Genomic DNA, 25,657 nt, shown 5'->3' with positions numbered 1-25,657 from the left:
AGGAATGTTTTTTGGGGGCCAGGAATGTTTTTTGGGGATCAGGAATGTTTCTTGGGGTTGGAAATGTTGTTTGGAGTCGGGAATGTTTTTTGGGATTGGGAATACCAGTGGGGGTCGGGAATGTTTTTTGAGGTCAGGAATGTTTTTTTGGGGTCAGGAATGGTTTTTGGGGTCAGGAATGGTTTTGGGGTCAGGAATGGTTTTGAGATCAGGAAGGTTTTTTGAGGTCAGGAATGGTTTCTGGGTCAGGAATGTTGGCCGTGGTGCCGGGGCTCTGGGAGGATTTTGGGGAGCCGTGGTGCCGGGGTTCTGGGGGGATTTGGTGATTTTGGGTGGCTGTGGTGCCGGGGCTCGGGGGGATTTGGGGATTTTGGGGGGCCGAGGTGCCGGGGTTCCGGGGGGATTTTGGGGGGCCGTGGTGCCGGGGTTACGGGGGGATTTGGGGATTTTGGGGGGCCGTGGTGCCGGGGTTCTGGGAGGATTTGGGGATTTTGGGGGGCCGAGGTGCCGGGGCTCCGGGGCTCGTGGGGCGCTGGGGTTCGGGAGGCGCCGCTGCCGGTCCCTTCAAAGAGCCGCTTTCAAGTGCCGAGGGGAGATGCTATCACCTGGGAACGGAACGGGAACGGGAACGGGAACGGGAACGGGAACGGGAACGGGAACGGGAACGGCGGCAGGGCCGGCCCGCCCCGCCCCGGGGCTCGGAGCGGCTCCCACGGCGCGGACACGGGGGGGACACGGGGGGGACACGGGGGGGACACGGGGGGGACACGGGGGGGACACGGGGGGGACACGGGGGGCACACAGCCTGGCACAGACCTCCCCAAACCCCCCTGGCCCCACACCCAGGGGCTTCCACGGGTCAGACATTTGGGTCACCACTGGCCAGGTTTGGGTCACCGCTGGCCAGGTTTGGGTCACCACTGGCCAGATTTGGGTCACCGCTGGCTGAATTGGGACGACCAAGGGTGGAATCAATGGGGCGAGGGCTCCGTGGGTTTTGGGGTGACTGAGGGTGGAGCAGTGGGGCAACAGCTCCATGGGTTTCGAGACAACTGAAGGTGGTGGCCCTGCAGATTTTGGGGTAGCCAAGGCTGGGATCAGCAAATTTTGGGGTAACCGATGATGGGATCAGCAGTGTGGGAATTCCATGGGTTTTGGGGTGACTGAGGATGGGATCAGCAGATTTTGGGATGGCCAAGGGTGGGCTCAGTGGAGTGGGAGCTCCATGGGTTTTGGGATGACTGAGTGTGGGATCAGCAGATTTTGGGGTGACTGAGGATGGGATCAGCAGATTTTGGGATGACGGAGTGTGGGGTCAGTGGGGTCAGGGCTCCATGGGTTTCGGAATGACCAAGGGTGGGATCAGCGGGGTGGGAACTCCATGGGTTTCGGGATGACCAATAGTGGGATCAGCAGATTTCGGGATGACCGAGGTTGGGATCAGCGGGGTGGTGGCCCTGCAGATTTCGGGATGACCGAGGCTGGGATCAGCAGCAGCTGGGGATGACACAGGATGTGCTGGCAGGACTTTGGCAATCTGGGAGGCACGGGCGGGGGGCAGGGAGGCACATGGGGGGTGCTGGTCCCTCCTGGCCCCCCCCCAACTCCTCGGGGGTGACACCGAGCTGGGGCCAAGGGCTCCCCATGTGGGTGACACAGGGTGACCCCAGAATTTAGCCTTGGAGGGGCGGGGGGATCCCCTGGGGACACCCGGGGCTGGGTCCCCCCATGGGTGGCACCAGGGGAGGGGCAGGGACTGCACACCGGGGGGACCGTGGGGGTCCCGGGGGGGCCAGGGCCGGTTTTAGGGGAGGTTTGGGGGTTCCGGGGGCTGCAGGTCCTTGTGGGGCACAGACAAGTCCAGGGGGACCAAGGGCAGGGGGTCCAGAGGGTTGGGGGGTCCGGGGGGGGGGTGGGTCCAAGGGGTGTTGGAGGGTCCATGGATAGGGGGGTTCAGGGGGTCTGGGGGGTTCTCTGCGCAGCTGGGGGTGTTCGGGGGACCTCGGGGGTGTGTCCCGGTGGTCCCGGGGCGGTCCCGGGGGTGTGTCCCGGGGGGTGTCCCGGGGATCGCGGGGTTGTGTCCGGGTGGTCCCGGGGGTGTGTCCCGGTGGTCCCGGGGGGGTCCCGGGGGCGTGTCCCGGGGGGTGTCCGGGGGTCCCGGGGCTGTGTCCCGGGGTGTGTCCGGGTGGTCCCGGGGTTGTGTCCCGGGGGTCGCGGGGTTGTGTCCGGGTGGTCCCGGGGTTGTGTCCCGGGGGTCCCGGGGTTGTGTCCCGGGGGGTGTCGGGGGGTCCCGGGGCTGTGTCCGGGTGGTCCCGGGGTGTCTCCCGGGGGGTGTCCGGGGGTCCCGGGGTTGTGTCCCGGGGGGTGTCCCGGTGGTCCCGGGGGTGTGTCCCGGGGGGTGTCCGGGTGGTCCCGGGGGTGTGTCCCGGTGGTCCCGGGGGGGGTCCCGCGGGTGTGTCCCGGGGGTCGCGGGGGTGTCTCCCGGGGGTGTCCCGGGGGTGTGTCCCGGAGGGTGTCCGGGTGGTCCCGGGGTGTCTCCCGGGGGGTGTCCGGGGGTCCCGGGGGTGTGTCCCGGGCTCCGGGGCTGTCCGGCGGTGCCCTGCCCGCGCTGTCCCCGCCCCGGCCGGGCCGGTGCCGCCCATTTCCGCCGGGCGGAGCCGCCCTCGGCCCCGCCGCCAGCGCCCGCCCGGCCCGGCCCGGCCCCGGCCCCGCTCGCTCCGGTGCAGCCCCGCCATGGCGGGCGGCCCGGCCGCGCTCGCCCTCGGTAGGTGCGGGGGGCTCGGCCCGGGGGCTCCGCGCCCCCCGCCCGGCCGGACCCGCCGGGGGCAGCGCCGCTGCCGGGGCTCGGGGGGCTCTGCGGGCGGGTTCGGGGGCTCGGCTCCGTGAACCGCGGGGATGCGGCGAAATTCCCGTCAAAAATTCCCGTTAAAAATTCCCATTAAATTCCCCCGCGCGGGCGCTCCCGAAGTTCGCTCCCTGTGGGAAAGGCGCCTCCGCCGCGACGCGTGAGTACGGCCGCGGTCAGGCGCTTAATTAGAGCGGCTAATTAGGGCTGGGGGCTAATTGGAGTTGCGGGAGGGAAGCGGGGGCGCTGCGGGCTGCAGCGGGGCGATGCCGGGACGGGAGCGGGGATGCTCCCGGGGGAGCGAGGGCAGCATCCCGGAGCTTTGTCCCGCCGTCCCCGCCGGTGTCCCTCCGGTGTCCCGGTGGGAAAGCGGCGCTCCGGGAAAGCGGCTGGGCTTGGCCGCCGTGTCCCGGTGCTGCCGAGGCTCCAGCACCGTGTCCGTCCTCCCGTGTCCCGTTCTCTGCCGCTGCTGCCCGTTCCCGTGGCTCCGGGGCTCTCTCCGGTGCCGGCGCGGTTCCCCGCCCGTCTGAGCGCCCCGCTCCCGGGAATTCCCATTCCCGGTGGGATCCGAGCCCCGGCGGATCCACCCGGGATGCGGGGAAGGAGAGGGGGAACCGCTCCGGCTGCCGGCGGCGATCGCGGCCGGGCGGCTCCGGAGGGAATTTGGAGCGGGGAACGGACGCGGCGATAGCGGAGAAGCGCGGCTGGGAATTCGCGGGATGGAGCGGCTGGGAGCGCCGTGGGAAGGCTCGGGAGGGAGAGATTCCCGGTGATCCCGGAGAACGGGGTGGGATGGGGCTGGAAAACCGAGCGGCGCTGGGTCAGCCCCACGCCGGGGCTCCAGCCAGATTGTCCGAGTGTCCAGCCCCACACCAAGGCTCCAGCCTGGACTGTCCGAGTGTCCAGCCCCACACCGGGGCTCCAGCCGGGATTGTCCGAGTGTCCAGCCCCACGCCAAGGCTCCAGCCTGGACTGTCCGAGTGTCCAGCCCCACGCCAAGGCTCCAGCCTGGACTGTCCGAGTGTCCAGCCCCACACCGGGGCTCCAGCCGGGATTGTCCGAGTGTCCAGCCCCACGCCGGGGCTCCAGCCTGGACTGAGTGTCCAGCCCCACACCAAGGCTCCAGCCTGGACTGTCCGAGTGTCCAGCCCCACGCCGGGGCTCCAGCCGGGATTGTCCGAGTGTCCAGCCCCACGCCGGGGCTCCAGCCTGGACTGAGTGTCCAGCCCCACGCCGGGGCTCCAGCCAGATTGTCCGAGTGTCCAGCCCCACGCCGGGGCTCCAGCCGGGATTGTCCGAGTGTCCAGCCCCACACCAAGGCTCCAGCCGGACTGTCCGAGTGTCCAGCCCCACACCAAGGCTCCAGCCTGGACTGTTCGAGTGTCCAGCCCCACGCCGGGGCTCCAGCCGGGACTGTCCGAGTGTCCAGCCCCACGCCGGGGCTCCAGCCGGGACTGTCCGAGTGTCCAGCCCCACGCCGGGGCTCCAGCCGGGACTGTCCGAGTGTCCAGCCCCACGCCGGGGCTCCAGCCGGGACTGTCCGAGTGTCCAGCCCCACGCCGGGGCTCCAGCCGGGACTGTCCGAGTGTCCAGCCCCACGCCGGGGCTCCAGCCGGGACTGTCCGAGTGTCCAGGGGGTGCCCGGTGTCCCCACGCAGGGCCCAGGCACGGAAAACATCCCGAGGGCCGGGATCGGGGATGAGGGCTGGGATTCCCACCTGCCCACGGAGAGGAGCTGACGAGGAGAACGGAGGAGATGGAATGCCCAGGGGATGGATGCCCACCCAGAACTGGAATTTCCCAAAAGATGGATGCCAGAACCAGAATTGGACTCAAAACCAGAACGCCAAGGGGATGGACACGCAGTGATCCCACCGGAATGCCCAGGGGATGGATGCCCACTGGTCCCACTGGGATGCCCAGGGGATGGACGCCCACCCAGAACTGGGATGCCCAGGGATGGACACACAATGATCCCACCAGAATGCCAATGGGGATGGATGCCCACCCAGAACAGGGATGCCAGGGGATGGATGCCCGCTGGTCCCACTGGGATGCCAGGGGATGGACGCCCACCCAGAACTGGGATGCCCAGGGATGGACACACAATGATCCCACTGGAATGCCAATGGGGATTGATGCCCACCCAGAACTGGAATTTCCCAAAAGATGGATGCCAGAACCAGAACTGGACTCAGAACCAGAACACCAAGGGGATGGGCACGCAGTGATCCCACCGGAATGCCCAGAGGATGGATGCCCACTGGTCCCACTGGGATGCCCAGGGGATGGATGCCCACCCAGAACAGGGATGCCAGGGGATGGATGCCCACTGATCCCACCGGAATGCCCAGGGGATGCACGCCCACCCAGAACTGGAATTCCCCAAGGGATGGATGCCATCTCAGAACCAGAACGCCAAGGGGATGGACACACAATGATCCCACCGGAATGCCCAGAGGATGGATGCCCACCCAGAACCAGGATGCCAGGGGATGGATGCCCACTGATCCAACCAGAATTCCCAGGGTATGGACACACACTGAGGACTGGGATGCCAGGGAAAGGACACCCACTCAGGACTGGGATGCCAGGGGGGTGGATGCCCACTGATCCCAATGGAATGCCAGGGGATGGACACCCACTAATTCCAACAGAATTCCCAGGGGGACGGACGCCCACTCAGGATTGGGATGCCCAGGGGATGGACATGCACTGATCCCACCGGGATGCCAGGGGATGGATGCCCACCCATGCCACCGGGATGAGCCATTCCCAGAATCCCGGCAGTGGCGGCGCGCTTCCCAAAAACCCAGCCCGGAAGAAGGCCCGAGGTGGGAAAATGGGCAGGGCTGGGATGGGAGCGGAGAATTCCTGAGGGCTGCGAGAAACTGGGGCAACTGGGGAGGATCCCTGATGGTCCAGTGGATCCCTGAAGCTGTGGATGATCTCTGAGACGCCGGTGGATCCTCGAAGCCGTGGAGGATCCCTGAAGCCGTGGAGGATCCCTGAAGCTCCCGTGGATCCCTGAAGCCATGGATGATCTCTGAGATTCTGGTGGATCCCTGAAGCCATGGGGGATCCCTGAAGCTGCAGTGGATCCCTAAAGCCATGGAGGATTCCTAAAGCTCCAGTGGTTCCCTGAAGCCATGGAGGGCCCTTGAAGCTCCAGTGGATCCCTAAAACCATGGATGATCCCTGGAGCACCAATGGTTCCCTGAAGCTATGGAGGTTCCCTGAGGCTCCAGTGGATCCCTGAAGCTATGGAGGATTCCTGAAGCTCCAGTGGATCCCTGAAGCTGCAGTGAGTTCCTGGAGCTGTGGTGGATCCCTGGATTTGTGCTGGATCCCTAAAACCCCGGCGGATCCCTAAAGCTCCTGAGGCTGTGGTGAATCCCTGAAGCCCTGGTGGATTCCTGAAGCTCCAGTGGGTCCCTGAGACTGTGGAGTATCCCTAAAGCTGTGGCAGATCCCCGAAGCTCCAGTGGGTCCCTGGGTGGATCCCGGAGATCCGGTGGGTCCCTGGGTGGATCCCGGAGATCCAGTGGGTCCCTGGGTGGATCCCAGAGATCCGGTGGGTCCCTGGGTGGATCCCAGAGATCCGGTGGGTCCCTGGGTGGATCCCGGGGATCCGGTGGCACCGGGATCTGCCGGATGCGCCGCCCCAGGCTCCGCCTCCCTCCCGCCGCCGTTTCCGCGCCGTTGGATCCAAATCGGGAGGGAAACGGGGTCAGATCCCAGGAAGTTGGTCAGTCCTGGGAAAATCCTGGGAAAATCCCAGGAAATTGGTCAATCCCAGGAAAAATCAATCCCGGGAAATTGGTCAGTCCTGAGAAAATCCCGGGAAAGCAGTCAATCCCAGGAAATTGGTCAATCCCAGGACCCCATAATTCCACCCCATAATTCCGCAATTTTTCTTTAAAAAATGATGGACTTCGAGGGGTCACTCAAAGGTGTCATTCCTGCCAGGACCCCATAACTCCACCCCCACAGGGAATTCCTTCTTTTTCCTTAAAAATCTTGGAGATTTTCCTTTTAAAATCTTGGAGATTTTTCCTCAAAGTTTCCTTTGGTGGGGGTTCATTCCTGCCAGGACCCCATAATGCCACCCCTACAGGGAATTTCTGAGTTTCCCTTTAAAATCTTGGGGAATTTCCCTTTAAAATCTTGAGGAATTTTCCTTTAAAATCTTGGCTATTTTTCCTCCAAAAAGCAAAAACCCCCTTGAGACGTTTCCTTAAACATTTCCTTCAAATTCCTGCATTTTCCATCAACGTTTTGGGGTGGTTTTGTCCACCTTAAATCCTCCCCGTGGGGTTTTTTGGGGGTTTTTTGGGGTTTTTTGTGGCTGACCCCCGTGTCCCCCCCCAGGTGTCCTGCTGGCCGCGTGCCACGCACTGGACAACAGCACGGCCGGCCGGAGCGGTGAGTGACCCCAAAAATTGGGGAGATTTTGGGGTTTTCTGGCACCCCAACCCTCCCCTCAGTGGGGTAACGGGGACCCGGGTGGGATCCTGGCCCCAAATTCCAAGGGGAAAAGCGGGCCACAAAAAAAAAGGGGTTTGGTCCAAAAAAAGGGGTTCTGGTCCTAAAAAACAAGGGTTTCTGGTCCCAAAAACAAAGGGATTCTGGTGCGAAAAAATAAAGGGTCTCTGGTCCCAAAAAAGGGGTTTTGTTCCCAAAAAATAAAGGGTTTCTGGTCCCAAAAATAAATCCCTTTCCTTCCTGGAGCCAGAAACACTTTTGGGATGGGAAATCTTTTGGGATGGGAAATCCCTTTTTGGGGTGGAAAATCTCCTTTTAAAGTGGGAAATCTCCTTTTTGGGATGGGAAATCTCCTTTTGGGATGGGAAATCTCCTTTAGGGATGGGAGTGGCTCTTCCCAGAGGTTGGCTCTTCCAGAGTTGGGGACACGGGGACATCCCAGGGTGGATTTTCCAGCTCTGGGGACACGGGGACATCCCAATCCCATCCCACATCCCAGGGTTTAATCCCCTTTTTGGGGCTGCCCTAAATGGGGCTGGGGAGCCGGGGCTGGGTCGGAAGTGCCTCGATCCCAAACATTCCCAGCAGGATCTTCCCTTCCGGGGGATAATTCGAACCAGGGGGGACTGAACGGGATTTTGTGGGATTTAATGGGAAACAGGAGCGGGCTGGGCTCCCTCCTCCGCCCTTTTAAGCTCTTTAGGAAATTCCTGAGGGATTGTTGAGGCAGGAGCCGGCTGGGAGGGATTTGGGGTGGCTGAAATGAGCCCCAAAGCAGCTCTGCTCACCCTTTGGGGTGGGAAAAACTCCTTTTGGGGTGGGAAATCTCCTTTTGGGATGGGAAATCTCCTTTTGGGGTGGAAAAATCTCCTTTTTGGGGTGGGAAATCTCCTTTTTGGGATGGGAAATCTCCTTTTTGGGGTGGGAAATCTCCTTTTTGGATGGGAGATCTCCTTTTGGGGTGGGAAATTTTTTGGGGTGGGAAATCTTTCAGGGTGGGAAATCTCGTTTTCGGGGGCCGCTCCCCGGTGGGATCCCGTTTTTTGGGGACCCCCGGCGGTGTTGGATGCCCCAGCATCGCCGTTCTCCGGGCGGTTTCCGCAGCTCCGGTGGCGGCGGCCGTGCGGTCGCACTTCCACGAGTGCCCCGACTCGCACCGGCACTTCTGCTTCCACGGCTCCTGCCGCTTCCTGGTGCAGGAGGAGAAACCCGCCTGCGTGTGAGTACCCCAAAACGGGGACACCCCAAAAATGTGGGCTCAGGGGGCTGGGACACCCCAGATCCCGACCCCAAAACTGTGGGGTCAGGAGAAACCCGCCTGCGTGTGAATACCCAAACCTGGGACACCCCAAAATGTGGGGTCAGGGTGCTGGGACACCCCAAACCCCGACCCCAAAACCGTGGGGTCAGTGCCCCAAATCCCAACCCCAAAACTGTGGGGTCAGGAGAAACCTGCCTGCGTGTGAGTACCCAAACCTGGGACACCCCAAAATGTGGGCTCAGGGGGCTGGGACACCCCAGATCCCCACCCCAAAACTGTGTGGTCACTGGGGAAACCCCAAAACTGTGGGGTCAATGTCACTCGGGGTGTGTGGGGACATGCTGACCTGCTCTGTGTCCCTGTGTGTCCCCAGGTGTCACTCGGGGTGTGTGGGGACACGCTGACCTGCTCTGTGTCCCCAGGTGTCACTCGGGGTACGTGGGGACATGCTGACCTGCTCTGTGTCCCTGTGTGTCCCCAGGTGTCACTCGGGGTACGTGGGGACACGCTGCGAGCACGCTGACCTGCTGGCCGTGGTGGCAGCCACCCAGAAGAAGCAGACCATCACGGCCCTGCTGGTGGTGGCCGTGGTGGCCTCGGCGCTGCTCGTCACCGTCTGCGTCCTGGTGCAGTGAGTGCCACCGGGGAGCTCCTGGGGACAGCCCTGGCCCCGTCCCTGTCCCCATCCCTGTCCCCATCCCTGTCCCATCCCTATCCCATCCCTGTCCCCATTCCTGTCCCATTCCTGTCCCATCCCTGTCCCTGTGTCCCCCATTCCCTGTCTCATCCCTGTCCCCATTCCCTGTGTCCCCATCCCCGTCCCTGTGTCCCCATTCCCTGTCACCATGTCCCCATTCCCTGTCTCATCCGTGTCCCAATTCCATGTGTCCCCATCCCTGTGTCCCCATCCCTGTCCCTGTGTCCCCACTCCCTGTCCCCATTCCCTGTCCCATCCCTCTCCCAGTCCCTGTCCCCATCCCTGTTCTTGGGTCCCCATTCCCGTGTCCCCATTCCCATCCCTGTCCTCATTCCCATCCCTGTCCCCATTCCCATCCCTGTCCCCATTCTCTGTGTCCCCTGTGCCCATGTCCCTGTCCCCAGTGTCCCCAGTGTCCCCATGTCCTGTCCCTGTCCCCAGCTGCTGCCGCCTGCGGAAGCGCTGTCCCTGTCCCTGTCCCTGTCCCTGTCCCGGTTGGTGCCGCGAGCCCGGAGCCGGCCCCGAGAAACCGGGGGGGCTGCTCAAGGGGGGAGCGTCCTGCTGCCACAGCGACACAGGTGAGGGACACCTGGGGACACCTGGGGACATCCATGGGACACCTCGGGATACCTGGGGACAGCTGGGGACATCCATGGGACACCTGGGGGTGACAGGAGAAACCGGGGGGGCTGCTCAAGGGGGGAGCGTCCTGCTGCCACAGCGACACAGGTGAGGGACACCTGGGGACATCCATGGGACACCTGGGGACACCTGGGGACATCCATGGGACACCTCGAGACACCTGGGATACCTGGGGATACCTGGGGACATCCATGGGACACCTGGGGATACCAGGGACAGGTGAAGGGACACAGGGGACAGATGAGGAGACACAGGGGACATCTGGAACACCTGGGACAGGTGAGGGGACACCTGGGATGGGGGGGGACACCTGAGGACACAGGGGACAGGTGAGGGGACACCAGGGGACACTGGGGACACAGGGGACACCTGGGACAGGTGACACCCGGGGCTGTAACCGCTGCCATTCCCGTCCCCACAGGTGTGTGACAGACCCGGGACCACCTGGGGACCCCTGGGGACCCCTGGGGACATCCGGGGGACCCCCAGGCCCGTCCCCTCCCCCCTCCCGTGCTCTGGATCCTTTTTGGGGGCGTTTCCCCCTTGCCCGGCCTTTTCCCGGGTTTCCCCTCGACTTTTGGGTCGTTTTCCCGGGATTTTTCAACCCCAAATCTTCGGGATTTGAACCCAAACCCCCGCCAGGATGGGGATTTATTTTTCTACAAAAACCCCCGGCTCATTTTTTGGGGTCAAATCCCGGCTTTTTATGAATAATAAATGAATTTAAATCCCAGGAAACCTCCTCGGGCTGGAGGCACAGCCTCCATCTCCCCTTAGTAACCAACCCGGAGCTTTTCCCTCTGTTTTGGGGTTGTTTTTTGGGGTTTTTTGTTTTGGGGTTTTTTGTTTTTGTTTTGTTTTTTTTTTTTAAGTCATGGTTACTCTCATGTCTTCTGTATATGTTGCACTGAAAGTTAATATTTAATGTTTTAATTTATTTCGCCTGGTTTAAATTAATTTTGATTCCTATAAAGATGTTCTTGTCATCCCCTGGTCTTGGGTTTGTTGTTTTGGTTTTTTTTTCCATCCTGAAAATCTGGATTAGTTAAAAGATGTAAAAACACTTTATTTTTTTCAGGAAATCCGTGGTTTGGGGTTTTTTTGGGGGGGTATTCGGGAAGGAGATGCTGAATCCCACAGTGGGAGTGGGAGGAATATTCCCAGGGATGGCTGAGCCCCAAATTCCCAAATTTTCATCCCAAATTTTCCATCCCTTTATACCCCAATGATGAACTCGGCCCCATTTTCCATTATTTTATCCCAAATTTTGAAGCCCAGTTTTGGGCTCAGCCCCGTTTTCCCATTATTTCATCCCAAATTTTCAATCCCTGATCCCCAATTATTATCTCAGTCCCATTATTCCATTATTTCATCCCAAATTTTGAAGCCAAATGTCCCAATAATAAACTCAGCCCCATTATCCCATTATTTTATCCCAAATTTTGAAGCCCAGTTTTGGGCTCAGCCCCGTTTTCCCATTATTTCATCCCAAATTTTCAATCCTGATGTTCATATTTCAAGTTTTGGGGTCAGCCCACCCCATTTTGGGGCAGGTTTGGGGCAATTCCCGGCAGTTTTGGGGTGGTCCTGGAGGTTTTGGGGCAATTCCTCTCAGTTTTGGGATTCTCCTGGAGATGTGGGGACATTTTTTTGGGTGGTTTTGGGGAGATTCTCAGTAGTTTTGGGACAATTCTCAGGAGTTTTGGGGGATTCTCAGTGGGTTTGGGGCAATTTCTGGCAATTTTGGTGCGATTCTCAGCAGTTTTGGGACAATTTCTGGCAGTTTTGGGGCAGGTTTGGGACAATTTCAGTTTTGGGGCAGTTCCCCTCAGGTTTGGGGTGGGTTTTTGAACGATTCTCTTCAGTTTTGGGGTGGGTTTTGGGACGGGTTTTGGGGTGGGTTTTGGGGCTGTTCCCCTCAGGTTTTGGGGCGGATCCCCTCAGATTTGGGGCGGATTTTGGGGCGGTTTTCCTCAGGTTTTGGGGCGGTTTTTGAACTATTCTCCTCAGTTTTGGGGCGGGTTTTTGGGGCGGTTCCCCTCAGGTTTGGGGCGGATTTGGGGGCGAGTTTTGGGGCAGATTTTGGGGCGGTTTTCCTCAGGTTTTGGGGCGGTTCCCCTCCTGTTTGGGGCGGGTTTTTGAACGATTCTCCTCAGGTTTGGGGCCGGTTTTGGGGCGGGTTTTTGGGGCTGTTCCCCCCAGATTTGGGGTGGATTTTGGGGCGGTTCCCCTCAGGTTTGGGGCGGGTTTTGGGGCGGTTCCCCTCAGGTTTTGGGGCGGTTTTCCTCAGTTTTGGGGCGGGTTTTTGAACGATTCTCCTCAGGTTTGGGGTGGGTTTTGGGGTGGGTTTTGGGGTGGTTCCTCTTAGGTTTTGGGGCGGATTTTGGGACGATTCTCCTCAGGTTTGGGGCGGATTTTGGGGCAGTTTTCCTCAGGTTTGGGGTGGGTTTTTGGGACGGTTTCCCTCACGTTTGGGGCGGGTTTTTGGGACGATTCTCGTCAGTTTTGGGGCGGGTTTAGGGCGGTTCGGGGCGAGGTTTAGGGCGGGATTAGGGTGGGATTAGGGCGGGTTTAAGGCGGGTTTAGGACGGGTTTAGGGCGGGTTCAGGGCGGGTTTAAGGCGGGTTCAGGGCGGGTTTAAGGCGGGTTCAGGGCGGGTTTAAGGCGGATTTAGGGCGGGTTTAAGGCGGATTTAGGGCGGGTTCAGGGCGGGTTTAGGGCGGGTTTAAGGCGGATTTAGGGCGGGTTCAGGGCGGGTTTAAGGCGGGTTTAAGGCGGATTTAGGGCGGGTTCAGGGCGGGTTTAAGGCGGATTTAAGGCGGGTTCAGGGCGGGTTCAGGGCGGGTTTAAGGTGGGTTTAAGGCGGGTTCAGGGCGGGTTTAAGGTGGGTTTAAGGCGGGTCCAGGGCGGGTTTAAGGCGGGTTCAGGGGGCCATGGCGGAGGCGGCGCAGGGCCGGGTGCAGGCCGCGGTGGAGAGCGCGGTGCAGGGGCTGGAGCGGGAGCAGATCCGCGCCATGCAGGTACCGGGACACCGGGGGACACCGGGGGACACCGGGGGACACCGGGGGACACCGGGGGACACGCCGGGAGGGGTCCGCGCCCGCCCGGGGCTGCGGCGGTACCCCCGACCCCAACACACGTGGGTGCCCCGGGCAGCGCCGGGAGCGGCCCCGAGACCCCCCCCAAACCACTGAGATCCCCCCAAATTCAATACACAGGCTGAGACCCCCCCCCAAATCACTGAGATCCCCCCAAATTCAATACACAGGCTGAGACCCCCCCCAAATCACCGAGATCCCCCCAAATTCAATACACAGGCTGAGACCCCCCCAAATCACTGAGATCCCCCCAAATTCATTACACACCCTGAGACCCCCCCAAACCACTGAGATCCCCCCAAATTCAATACACAGGCTGAGACCCCCCCCCAAATTCAATACACACCCTGAGACCCCCCCCAAATCACTGAGATCCCCCCAAATTCAATACACACCCTGAGATCCCCCCCAAATCACTGAGATCCCCCCAAATTCATTACACACCCTGAGACCCCCCCCCCAAATCACTGAGATCCCCCCAAATTCATTACACACCCTGAGACCCCCCCCAAATCACTGAGATCCCCCCAAATTCAATACACAGGCTGAGACTCCCCCCCAAATCACTGAAATCCCCCCAAATTCAATACATACCCTGAGACCCCCCTCCCAAATCACTGAAATCCCCCCAAATTCATTGTGACCTCCTCCCATACACACCCTGAGACCTCCCCAAATCACTGAGACCCCCCCAAATCACTGAAATCCCCCCAAATTCAATACACAGGCTGAGACCCCCCCCAAATCACTGAGATCCCCCCAAATTCATTGTGACCTCCTCCCATACACACCCTGAGACCCCCCATACACACCCTGAGACCTCCCCCAAATCACTGAAATCCCCCCAAATTAATTGTGACCCCCTCCCATACACACCCTGACACCCCTCAAATCACTGAGACCTCCCCCTCAAATTCCCTGACACCCCCGCAATTCACTGAAACCCCCCCAAATTCATTGTGACCTCCCTATACACCTCCTGAGATCCCCCAAATCACTGTGACCCCCCCAAATTCATTGCGACCCCCTCCCATACACACCCTGACACCCCCTAAACCACTGAGACCCCCCCCCAAATTCCATTCTCTGTGCCCCCCAGTTCATTCCCTGTGCCCCCCCCTGCTCAGGGCACACCCGGCTGGTCCCCCCAAGGGGGCTGGGACCCCCAGACTGACCCCACTGACCCCTTGTGACCCCCCCTTCCCTCCATGGCCCTGGGGGTCACCCTTCTCCACCGTGTCCCCAGTGTCCCCCTCACCTGGGAGTGTCCCCGGAGTGTCCCCAGGGTGCCCCCCATTAACCCCCTGACCCTTGGTGCCCCTGGGGTGTACCCCCTTGTCCCGTGTTTCCCCATTAACCCCTCATGCCCCATGTCCCCAGAGTGTCCTCTGTTTTCCCTGTGTCCCCTGTTTCCCCGTTAACCCCTCATGCCCCGTGTCCCCAGGGTGTCCCCTATTAACTCCTCGTGCCCTGTGTCCCCCGTTAACCCCTCATGCCCCGTGTCCCCAGGGTGTCCCCTATTAATTCCTCGTGCCCTGTGTCCCCCGTTAACCCCTCGTGCCCCGTGTCCCCAGGGCGCCATGTTCCGCTGCAGCGCGCGCTGCTGCGAGGACGCAGCGGCCTCCATGCAGGAGGTGCAGCGCTGCATCGAGCGCTGCCACGCGCCCCTGGCCCGCGCCCAGGCCATCGTCACCGCCGAGCTGGAGCAGTTCCAGGTGAGCGCAGGCACCAGGACCCCTGGGACAGCACCGGGACCCCGCCTGGGACCCCTGGGACAGCACTGGGACCCCGCCTGGGACCCCTGGGACAGCACCGGGACCCACCCTGGGACCCCTGGGACAGCACCGGGACCCTCTGGGACAGCACCGGGACCCCTGGGACCTCTGGGACAGCACCAGGACCCTCTGGGACAGCACCGGGACCCCTGGGACCCCTGAGACAGCGCCAGGACCCACCCTGGAACCCCTGGGGACAGCACCAGGACCCCTGGGACAGCATCAGGATCCTGCCTGGGACCCCTGGGACAGCACTGGGACCCCTGGGGACAGCACTGGAACCCCCTGAGACCCCTGGGGACAGCACTGGGACCCTAGGCAGGACATGAACCCCACCCCAGTCCCTCCCCTGATCCCCCCAATGTGCTCCCAGTCCCCCCATTCTCCCCCAGCCCCGCTGACCCTGCTGCCCCCAGGACCGGCTGAGCCGCTGCTCGCTGCAGTGCTCGGACCAGGCCAAGGACGCGCTGGACGCGGGGGGCTCGGAGCCGCGTGTGCGGGGCCAGCTGGATGCCTGCCTGGCCACCTGCGGGGAGCAGCACCTGCGCCTCGTGCCCGCCATGGCCAGGAAGATGCGGGACGGGCTGGCCAGCATCCAGCAGTGACCGCGGGGGCACCCCGGGGACACCCCGGGGACACCCCGGGACACCCCGCGCTCATTAAAGGCCAGGTGGCAGCTCCACCGACCGCGGGCGTGCTGGGGGACTGGGGGTGATGGGGGAACTGGGGGTGATTGGGTGGCATTGGCAGTGATTGAGGCACAGGGTGATGGGGGGAACTGGGGGTGATTGGGGGACTGGGGGGCACTGCGGGTTATGGGGGGACAGGGGGAACTGGGGGTTATGGGGGAAACTGAGGGTAATGGGGGCATGGGAGGTATGGGGGCACTGGGGGAACAGGGTGATGTGGGGGACTGGGGGTGATTTGGGCAGTGGGGAACGGGGGCACTGAGGAACTGGGGGTGAGGGGGTGGATGTTGAGGAGACACTGCAGGAGATGGGGGCACTGGGGGTGATGGGGGAACTGGGGGGCACTGGGAGCAATGGGGGCTGTGAGGGGGTGACGGGCTGGGTGCTGAGGGAACTCTGCAGATAAGGGGGGGCATTGGGGGGTGATGCTCACACACGGGCACACACACACACGTGTGCACATGTGGACACACACACACGACACACGTGTGCGCTCACACACGTGTGCACACACACACACACTCACACACATGCGCACTCACGCCCCCAGCACGCGCCCCGCCGCGCCGCCCGCATGGCGGCCATGCCGCCGTACCTCCCCGTGTAGCCGCGCACTCCCCTCACCGACCCCTGCATCCCCCCGCTGCCTCGCCCCTGCCGCGCCGCTACTCGGGTGAGTGCGGGAGCGCGCCGCGGGCCGCCATTGGCCGGCGCGGGGAGACGCACGGCGCGCTGACGTCAGAGCGCGGCAGGGACGGCCGGGGGCTGCGGGCGCCATGAGCAAAGCGCACCCGCCCGAGCTGAAAAAGTGCGGCCGGGGACGAGCGGGGCGAGGGCAGCCGGGGCCCGGGCGGGGGGAAGTGGGGGCCGCTGCTGCCCGGTACTCCGGTGCAACGGCGGCGGGGGACGCGCGGTCGCTGTGGGGATAATGGCGGGGGGGCTCCTGCCCCGTCGCCACCCGCCGGCGCTCACCCGCTGCCGTCTCCTTGCAGGTTCATGGACAAGAAGCTGTCGTGTGAGTTCTGGAGCGGATCTCGTCCTGGTCCCCCTCACGGTGCCCGGGGGCCCCATCCCGCCCCGATCCCTCTCACGGTTCCTGGGACCCCCGCCCCAGTCCCGCTCAGGGTGTCCCGGGACTCTCCCCCACCCCGATCCCCTCACGGTGCTCAGGCAGGGACCCCAATGCCGATCCCGTCACGGTGCCCGGAGACCCCCGCCCCGATCCCCATCACGGTGCTTAGGGACCCCCGCCCCCATTCCCATCAGGGTGTCCCAGGACCCCCGCCCCAATCCCCTCACGGTGCCCAGGTAGGGACCCCCATCCCAATCCCTCTCACGGTGCCCTGGGACCCCCGATCCCCTTCACGCCCACCGCTGTTGGGGACCCACCCCCCAACAATGCCCCGTTTTGGGGACCCTCCACAGCCCCGTTTCCCTCTCGTGGCCCCGCTGTGGGAGTCTCCTGAGCCCCCCACCCGGTTTTTGGGGACCCCGCCCACCCCTCACAGAGCCCAGATAAGAGGTCCCGGCTGCTGATTTCCGACCTTAGAGCGCATGAATTAAAATTCTAATTCATTCATTAATAATTCATTAATTAACTAGAACACGGGTTGAAAATTCGCTCTGTTCCCCCTGTCCCATTAACGGGTTGTGCTCAGTCGTTCCCATTCCCCCCGCTGGTTTTGGGGGGTGCACGGCCCCGTTGTGGGGTGCCCGCGCTCAGGCCCCGCTCCCCGCAGTGAAGCTGAACGGCGGGCGGCACGTGCAGGGCATCCTGCGCGGCTTCGACCCCTTCATGAACCTCGTCATCGACGAGTGCGTGGAGATGGCGGCGGGCGGGCAGCAGAACAACATCGGCATGGTGGTGAGGCACTGGGAGCACTGGGAGTGAGAGCACTGGGAGCGGGGTGGTGAGAGCACTGGGAGTGGGGTGGTGAGGGTACTGGTAGTACTGGGAGCAGGGCAGTGAGGGCACTGGGAGCATTGGGAGTCAGGTGGTGAGGGTACTGGGAATACTGGAAGCAGGGTGGTGAGGCACTGGGAGTACTGGGACAGGGTGGTGAGGGCACTGAGAGCACTGGGAGCACTGGGAGCAGGGCAGTGAGGGCACTGGGAGCACTGGGAGTCGGGTGGTGAGGGTACTGGGAATACTGGAAGCAGGGTGGTGAGGCACTGGGAGTACTGGGAGTGGGGTGGTGAGGGCACTGGTAGTACTGGGAGCAGGGCAGTGAGGGCACTGGGAGCACTGGGAGTCGGGTGGTGAGGGTACTGGGAATACTGGAAGCAGGGTGGTGAGGCACTGGGAGTACTGGGACAGGGTGGTGAGGTCACTGGGAGTACTGGGAGTGGGGTGGTGAGGGCACTGGGAGTACTGGGAGGAGGGTGGTGTGTGCGACTGGGCGTACTGGGCATAGGGTGGTGAGGGCACAGGGAACACTGGGGGCACTGGGACAGGGTGGTGAGAGCACTGGGAGTACTGGGAGCAGGGTGGTGAGTGCACCTGGAGCACTGGGAGGTCTTTTCCACTCTCAAGGATTCTGGTATCCTGTGATCCTTGAGGATTTCGGGTTAAAATCAGTCTATTTTGGCTTTTGTGAGGAGGAAATTCCAGCCAAATTTTCTGGGATTTTTGGGAAAACAAACTGGAAGGAAGGAACCCTTAGGTAACAGCTCTCACCTTGCCCCTTCCAGGTGATCCGAGGGAACAGCATCATCATGCTGGAAGCTTTGGAACGAGTATAAACCCCTGGAAAACCCCAAGTCCTCACCCACTGCTTCCGTTCCCTCGTCCAAAATGCCGCCCACGAGTGTACAATTATTTTGATTGTGTTATTAAATCAATTTTGTAATGGTTGACCCAAATCAAGCCTTTGTCGCACCAGTTTTTGGCAGCTCAGCGGTAATTCTGTTCCCGATCCTGGTACAACTTTTATTTATGGAAGTGGGTGTTCAATTTATACTATTTCTGGTGGTTTTTTTACTTAAAACACACTTGGGTTATTAAATTCTTTATTAACTTCGTACCTGAACACGGCCGTGGATGTTGGTGGTTCTCCCTCTTTCCCACTTATTTTCCCCCAGTTCCCACCCTGAGGAATAATTCCTTGGCAGAGCCTTGGGAAAAGTTGGGGCAGAGGGATGGACAGCCAGGGAGTCAATATTCCCAGCTGGAGGGCACTTTGGGGGTCAATATGGCACTTTTAATGAATTCCCTACCTCAGACAGGGCTAAATCAAGGAAAACTGAGGAAAACTCATGGATTTGTGTGAGGAAAACGTCCCAGCTTACTTGGGAACTCTTCACTGCTCCTGCTCCCTCTAGAGCTGGCCAAACAGCTTCCAGGTGGCACCAGGGGACATCAGGATGAGATATTGGGAAGAATTTTGTCATGGCAGGAAGGGTTGTCCAGCCTAGGTTGTGGCAGAGTCGGCATCCCTGGAAGTGTCCAAACAACGCACGGATGTGGCACTTGAGGACGTCGTTTATGGTGAACGTGGTTGGGCTGATGGTTGGACTTGGAAGTTCTTGATGACCTTGAGGGTCTTGATGATCTTGAAGGTCTTGAGGGCTTTGCTGGTCTTGATGGCCTTGAAGTTCTTGAAGCTCTTCCAACCTTAAGGATCCCATGATCCTATGAAAGACTTCCTTGGAGGGGCAAAGTATGGAGTTCATTAGAGTTTATTACAGCATCTTAATGGGCTTGAAGATCTTGTATCTTAAGGATCCCATGATCCTACAAAACATCTCCTTGGAGGGGTGAAGTATGGAGTTCATTAGAGTTAACTACAGCATCTTGAAGGTCTTCCAACCTAAAGGATCCCATGAAACACCTCTTTGGAGGGGCGAAGTATGGAGTTCGTTAGAGTTACTCAGGGCATCTTGATGGTCTTGATGTTTCTGGAAGATTTTGCAGGTCATGATCTTGAAGATCTTCCAACTGTAAGGATCCAATGATCCTACAAAACACCTCCTTGGAGGGCGAAGCACAGAGTTCATTAGTGTTAATTAAGCCGTGGGGGTCGTGTCAGAGCTCCGTTTTGAGCTTCTCGTGCAGGTCCTCCTGGTCGACGCTGGCGCTGTGGCCGTGCCAGCGGTGGAAGGCGAGCAGGGCGGCGTTGCGGGCGGCGATGGCGCTCATCTCCATGGCGCTGGCAGCGCGCTCCAGCCCGTTCAGGTAGTAGAGCTGCTCGTGCAGGACGATGGGAGGAAGCTTCTCGGGAGCGCTGTACTGGGGATACGCCAACCATGGCTTCACCTTCACCGAGTCGTACGAGGAGAAGAGCAAACTGAGCTGCTCCTTGGTGAGCTCTTCCTTGGAGAACACCTTCCAGACAGCCGACGGCAACGGCAGCTTCCCGCCCGTGCCCGTGTCCCCAACGGGGGACACCACACCCAGGCTGTTGATGAACAGCTTGGGGTTGTCCGTGGTGAAAATGGCCCCAAAGTGAAAAGCCTGGGGGTCGCGGTAGCCAAAGAAGGAGGTGTTCAAGCGCCCGTGCACCAAGGTGGTGACGGTCTGGTGGTAGGGATTCCGGAATTCCGGGATGGGAGGGTCGAAGTTCTGGAAGGTGATGTTGGCCATCTTGCGACCAAGCGGAGCAGCGATGACGACGATGTCGTAGGTGTCCCCTGTCAGCCCCGAGGACGTGTTGTAGGTGACCTCATAGAGCTTCACCGGGTCCCCTGCAGAGAACAGCTCGGTTATCCTGGGAGGGAATCTGACTGTCCCTGCCATTTCAAAATGCCACCACATTTGGGTTTATCAGTTTGTACTGCTGGGATTTGAGCTCTGTTTTCATGGAATCATGCAATGGGTTGGATTGGAAGGGATCCTAAAGCCCATCCAGTTCCACAGCAGGGACACCTTCCTCTATTCCAGCTTGCCCCAAGCTCCATCCAGCTTGGCCTTGGACATTTCCAGAGATCCAGGGGCAGCCACAGCTCCTCTGGGAATTCCATCCCAGCTCCTCTCCACCCTCTCAGGGAGGAATTTTCATTTTGAAGTCCCAAGGAGCCAAGGTCACTCTCCAGTGTCACCATCCCCTCCCCTCTGAAGGGAATTCCAACCCCACTCACCACCACGCTTGGATCTGGTTTTTGGCTCTATGGACACAACTGTTCCTGGGATAACCTCGGCCTTGGAGGAGTAGATGAGCCCAGAGCACACGAGTTTGTTCCCCCCTTTCACAGACCAAAGGCCTGACTGCACCCCGGCCAGGGACACAGCACCTGCAAGGAAACCACCACTGTCAGAGCAGGGAAACACTGGAAAAAACAACTGCAAAAGTAAGGGATACAAGCATCCCTTTGGGACACAGAGCTTGGAGCCCCGGGAGCAGGAACCCAACACCCAGATGTCGGTGTTAGCTTTTGTCAGTGTTTGCTTTCTCAGAGTTCGTCGGTGTTCACTCCTCACACGGGGCACCAATTGTCAGTGGATTCAAATGACTTTCCCCATTGATGGTAGATTCAAAAGAACTGAGGCCAAAGATGTGGCAAGCTTCAGCCCTTTATTATCCTTTACAGTGAACTTCCAAACCTTTCCCCATTGATGGTGGACTCAAATGACTGACACCAAAGATGGTGGCATCAGCCCTTTATTATCCTTTACAGTAAATTTTTGTATCTTTTCTCTATAAATGGGCAGCACCATGCAACACTGACTCCTTCTCTCCTTCTCCCCTTCTCCTTCCTCTTTCTTCCTCTTTCTCACGACCACCCAACCCACTCTTTTAAAACACACATCCTTACTGGCCAGAGCCATGACCTATCAAGGGCAAGGCTGCTTCCACTCTTTGGTAATTAGCAGAGCTGCAACTCATCAGGGACAAGGTTGCCCACAGAACCATCTCTATTCTCTTCCAATCCAGTGGTGAGGGCACTGGGAGCACTGGGAGCAGGGTGGTAAGTGGACTCACCTACAAAGCCATTGATGGCGACCCCTTGGCCGTAATTCACCCTCATGGCTGGACAAACCACCTGGTTGATGAATTTTTGGGAGAATCCTGCTTTCTGCATGGCCTCGTCGATGCTCTGGTTGAGCAGGCGCGCGAAGTCGTCGCCTCCCAGGGCGTGCAGCAGGCGCTCGTTGCTGCTGAAGGCGTAGTCGTGCATCTGGTACCGGTAGATCCTTTCATTGCAGACAAAAAATGGTCTCTGTTAATGAGCTCTGTGGCCCTGGCAGCTGCGGGGGATCTCGTGGGGTGGCTTTGTGGGAGCTGCAGGACAAGGGCCTGGAGGCACAGCACAAAGAGGGCAGGTTTAGGTTCCATATTGGGCGTTTTTAGCACAGTGGTGAGGCCCTGGCACATTTTCCCTGAGAAGCTGTGGCTGCCCCATGCCTGAAGTGTCCAAGGCCAGGCTGGATGGAGCTTGGAGCAGTGAGGTGTTTTTAAGGTCCTCTCCCAGTTTTTCCCCCTCAGGACCCCATCCCACCTCATGAACTTGTCCAGGATGTCCTCCACCCACATGGACATGCGCAGGGGGTTGAGGCCGTAGTGCCAGAGCAGTTTGAGGAGGTTGATGAAGGACCAGCTGCTCTCCTCAAACACAAATTCCTCCCCGTTGTAAACGCCCGCGAGGCTGCCCTGGGGTGAGGCGACCGAGAGGCCTTTAGAAAAAGGACAGAAAAAGGGAATTTAGGGAAAGGTAGAGCTATTCCACCTTAATTTGAACTTCCTGAGAGAACCTGGCTTTGTGCTGCTAAGGTGAGTGATTGAAGACTGGAGTTCCCAAAGTGTGGAAAGGGGAATTAGCCCTTGATCACGGGCCAGGGAGTGATTAGAAGTGATTTTTGGCCCTTTATGATACCATAAGATGCCTTTATGATCCCAAAGTGTGGAAAGGGAATTAGCCCTTGATCATGGGCCAGGGAGTGACTGGAGGTGATTTTTGGACCTTTATGATGCCGTAACTGGGTCACCTTGGGGAGGGGTGAGACCATTCCCGTTGCAATGTGGGTTTTCTTTGCCTGGAGTGGGGCTGGGGTACCACAGGGGGCATGGGGGAGGTGATGGGGGGCAGTTTGAGAAGGAAAGTGGCCTGTGGGGAGGGATATTGGAGAAAGGTGATTACTAGGGAAGTGTTTGGGGGGATATTGGGAAAAGAAGAGGAACTGTTGGGGAGGGACATGGGGGGAATATTGGGAAAAGAAGGGCAGGCTATTTGGGAAGGAGATGGGCTGCTACTGGGGAAGGATATGAGGGCTAGCAAGCCTTGTTCTTTTGAGGGAAGTTCCCCAGCAGATTGGGACCAAGAGCACCCCAGAGGGATAATTTTGGGTCTGAGGGACAATTTTGGGAAACACCACGGTTGTGGGGTCAGTGCTCACCCAGCTCCTTGACAAAATGCTTCATGTGCAGGTTGAGGGGGTGGATCACGGACCCCCCTGCCTCGTAGGTGGAACCCTCCACGTCCAGCGTGTCCAGCCGGCCGCCCACCGCTGCCTTCTCCAGCACGTGCAGCTGCACGCCGCGGCCGAACTTCTGCCGCAGGAAATACGCGGCGGCCGAGCCGCCGATCCCGCCGCCCACCACGGCTGGGAGAAGGGGCTCGGTCACCTTCACACCCCTACGAGCCACCACTTCACACACCCCCTCAAACATCCCTCACGGACCCCCTGCCCCACAGATCCCCTCAGTGGAACCCCCCACAGATCCTTCATGGACCCTCTGCAGGACAGATTTCCTCAATGGAATCCCTCACAGATCCTTCACAGACCCCTCACCCCAATCCCCTCAAGGGAACTCCCCACAGATCCCTCACAGACCCTCTGCAGGACAGATTTCCTCAATGGAATCCCTCACAGATCCTTCACAGACCCCTCACCCCAATCCCCTCAAGGGAACTCCCCACAGATCCCTCACAGACCCTCTGCAGGACAGATTTCTTCAATGGAATCCCTCACAGATCCTTCACAGACCCCTCACCCCAATCCCCTCAAGGGAACTCCTCACAGATCCCTCACAGACCCTCTGCAGGACAGAACCCCCCACAGATTCCTCACAGACCCTCTGCACCACAGATCTCCCCAACAGAACCCCTCACAGATCCATCACAGATCCCCTCAATGGAACCCCCCTCATATCCCCTGCCCCTCACAGATCCCCTCACGGCCCCCCAACCTTCAGGAAGATCCCCCATTGCACCTTCCTCACAGATTCCCTCAAAGGATCCCCCACACACCCCTGACCCTCGCAGGTCCCTCATGGCTCCCCCCACCTCAGATCCCTCAAGGGACCCATTACTCCCTGTCCCACACAGATCCCCTCAGTGGTCTCCCATATCACATGCCCTCAAAGGCCTTTAAAGGATCCTCCCTCATCCTCGAGGATCCCAGTGGCACCCCCTGGCCCTCACAGATCCCTCATGGACCCCCCACTTCAGATCCCTCAAGGGACACCCTCCATTACTCCCTGTCCCACACAGATCCCCTCAGGGGCCTCCCATGTCACATCCCCTCAATGGCCCTTAAAGGATCCTCCCCTCACACCTTCCTCAAGGATCCCCTCGAGGACTCAAGGGATGCCAGTGGCACCCCCGGCCCTCACCGATTCCCCCATTCCTTCCCGGGACACCCCTGAGGCGGCCTCCGCCGGCTGCCCCGAACAGCTCCCCCGGCAGATTCCCCGTCCCTCCCACAGCCGCCTCCCCTGAGCCCATCAGTGTCCCGGCTCGCACCGATCCTGGAGGGGCCATGGCGGAGGCTGAGGGCGGGCGGGCAGAGCGCGGCCAGCAGCGGCAGGAGCCGGCAGAGGCCCGGCATGGCGGCGGCGAAGGGCAGAGGGCGATGGGCGGGCCGGGAGCGCGGCCGGGGCGGCTGCGGGCGCGGCATCATGAGGGACGCGGGGAGGCGCCGTTCACCACCGCGCCGCTGGTGTAGTGGTATCATGCAAGATTCCCATTCTTGCGACCCGGGTTCGATTCCCGGGCGGCGCACAACGATTTTGCGTCACCTAAAATCCTTTTTTCGTCACTTAGAATTCTTTATTTCATTGATTCCTAACTACTTTCCTTTATTTTGTGAAAAATGCATATTTTATTATTGGCTTTTCATTGCTACAATGAATATTATATGTGTGGTGTTACAAAGTTATGCTGCATTAATTCTCTTAAGTAGTGTGTTAAATGCAGTTTTGTTACAACATAATGTTGTGAAAAATGCATATTTTATTATTGGCTTTTCATTGCTACAATGAATATTATATGTGTGGTGTTACAAAGTTATGCTGCATTAATTCTCTTAAGCAGTGTGCTAAATACAGCTTTAGGTTACAACATAATGTTGTGAAAAATGCATATTTTATGATTGGCTTTTCATTGCTACAATGAATATTATATGTGTGATGTTAGAAAGTTATGCTGCATTAATTCTCTTAAGGAGTGTGTTAAATGTAGTTTTAGGTTACATAATGTTAAAATAGAAATTCTGTGTTAAAATAGAAATTCTTTTATATATGATTTGTTACAAGCTCAAGCAGGAAGATGAGATAATCAAGAAACTCTTCACACAGAGATGGCAGCGAAGGGGGCCCATAAAAAGTTACAGCCTCCTCATCAGAAAAAACAAACTTTCTTCCACCTTCTCTCCGTCTTTTTGGAAGCAGCAAGATTAATGAGAAGAAGTTGACAAAACCCAGAAAAGTTCTTAATTTGCAAGGAATTTATATATTCATGAATATATGAATATGCAACAGGCTGTTGCTTGTAAGGTTATTCCTTTGTTTAATAAAAAGTTTAATAATAATAAAATTATTATAAAAATAGTAATACAATTAGAGTAATAAAGTTTAGAGTTAGGACAATTACAAGACAATAAAAAGCAAAGAATTACAGACGTCCGGATGCTCCCGGACACTAAGTCACAAAAAACATCACTCGTGAGCAAAGGAATAACCTTACAAGCAACAGCCTGTTGCATATTCATATATTCATGAATATATAAATTCCTTGCAAATTAAGAACTTTTCTGGGTTTTGTCAACTTCTTCTCATTAATCTTGCTGCTTCCAAAAAGACGGAGAGAAGGTGGAAGAAAGTTTGTTTTTTCTGTAAATTTTTATGGGCCCCTTTTGCTGTCATCTCTGTGTGAAGAGTTTCTTCATGATTTCATCTTCTCCCTTGAGCTTGTAACAAATCCTATATCACAGAATTTCTATTTTAACATT

General features: G+C 58.9%; 4 protein-coding genes and 1 non-coding gene across 5 annotated transcripts; 4 read left to right on the top strand and 1 right to left on the bottom strand.

The window, feature by feature from the left end:
- The first annotated feature begins 2,733 nt into the window (after window positions 1-2,733).
- TGFA (transforming growth factor alpha) lies at window positions 2,734-10,021 on the top strand. Its single transcript, XM_021545386.2, has 5 exons — window positions 2,734-2,764; window positions 7,217-7,270; window positions 8,435-8,549; window positions 9,073-9,222; window positions 9,730-10,021. Exons 1-5 carry the CDS (start codon window positions 2,734-2,736, stop codon window positions 10,019-10,021), a joined length of 642 nt encoding a protein of 213 aa, XP_021401061.2.
- Window positions 10,022-12,841: 2,820 nt separating this feature from the next.
- FAM136A (family with sequence similarity 136 member A) lies at window positions 12,842-15,485 on the top strand. The gene is made up of 3 exons (XM_077789215.1): window positions 12,842-12,950; window positions 14,603-14,743; window positions 15,220-15,485. Exons 1-3 carry the CDS (start codon window positions 12,864-12,866, stop codon window positions 15,406-15,408), a joined length of 417 nt encoding a protein of 138 aa, XP_077645341.1. The 5' UTR covers window positions 12,842-12,863; the 3' UTR covers window positions 15,409-15,485.
- Window positions 15,486-16,230: 745 nt separating this feature from the next.
- SNRPG (small nuclear ribonucleoprotein polypeptide G) lies at window positions 16,231-18,354 on the top strand. The gene is made up of 4 exons (XM_077789236.1): window positions 16,231-16,300; window positions 16,485-16,507; window positions 17,232-17,356; window positions 18,184-18,354. Exons 1-4 carry the CDS (start codon window positions 16,269-16,271, stop codon window positions 18,232-18,234), a joined length of 231 nt encoding a protein of 76 aa, XP_077645362.1. The 5' UTR covers window positions 16,231-16,268; the 3' UTR covers window positions 18,235-18,354.
- Window positions 18,355-18,484: 130 nt separating this feature from the next.
- PCYOX1 (prenylcysteine oxidase 1) lies at window positions 18,485-24,270 on the bottom strand. Its single transcript, XM_021545403.2, has 6 exons — window positions 24,172-24,270; window positions 22,823-23,029; window positions 21,928-22,102; window positions 21,411-21,622; window positions 20,569-20,721; window positions 18,485-20,175 (listed from the first exon to the last, which is right to left on the bottom strand). The coding sequence occupies exons 1-6, from the start codon at window positions 24,254-24,256 to the stop codon at window positions 19,517-19,519; spliced, it is 1,491 nt and encodes a 496-aa protein (XP_021401078.2). The 5' UTR covers window positions 24,257-24,270; the 3' UTR covers window positions 18,485-19,516.
- An 88-nt stretch (window positions 24,271-24,358) lies between these two features.
- Window positions 24,359-24,429, top strand: TRNAG-CCC (transfer RNA glycine (anticodon CCC)). Its single transcript has one exon. It is a non-coding gene; the product is annotated as a tRNA-Gly (tRNA).
- Window positions 24,430-25,657: the final 1,228 nt, after the last annotated feature.

The sequence above is a fragment of the Lonchura striata genome, chromosome 32, assembly GCF_046129695.1.
Source record: "Lonchura striata isolate bLonStr1 chromosome 32, bLonStr1.mat, whole genome shotgun sequence".
In the NCBI taxonomy this organism is placed as follows: Eukaryota; Metazoa; Chordata; class Aves; order Passeriformes; family Estrildidae; genus Lonchura; species Lonchura striata.
This window is presented reverse-complemented; position numbering and strand designations above follow the sequence as displayed.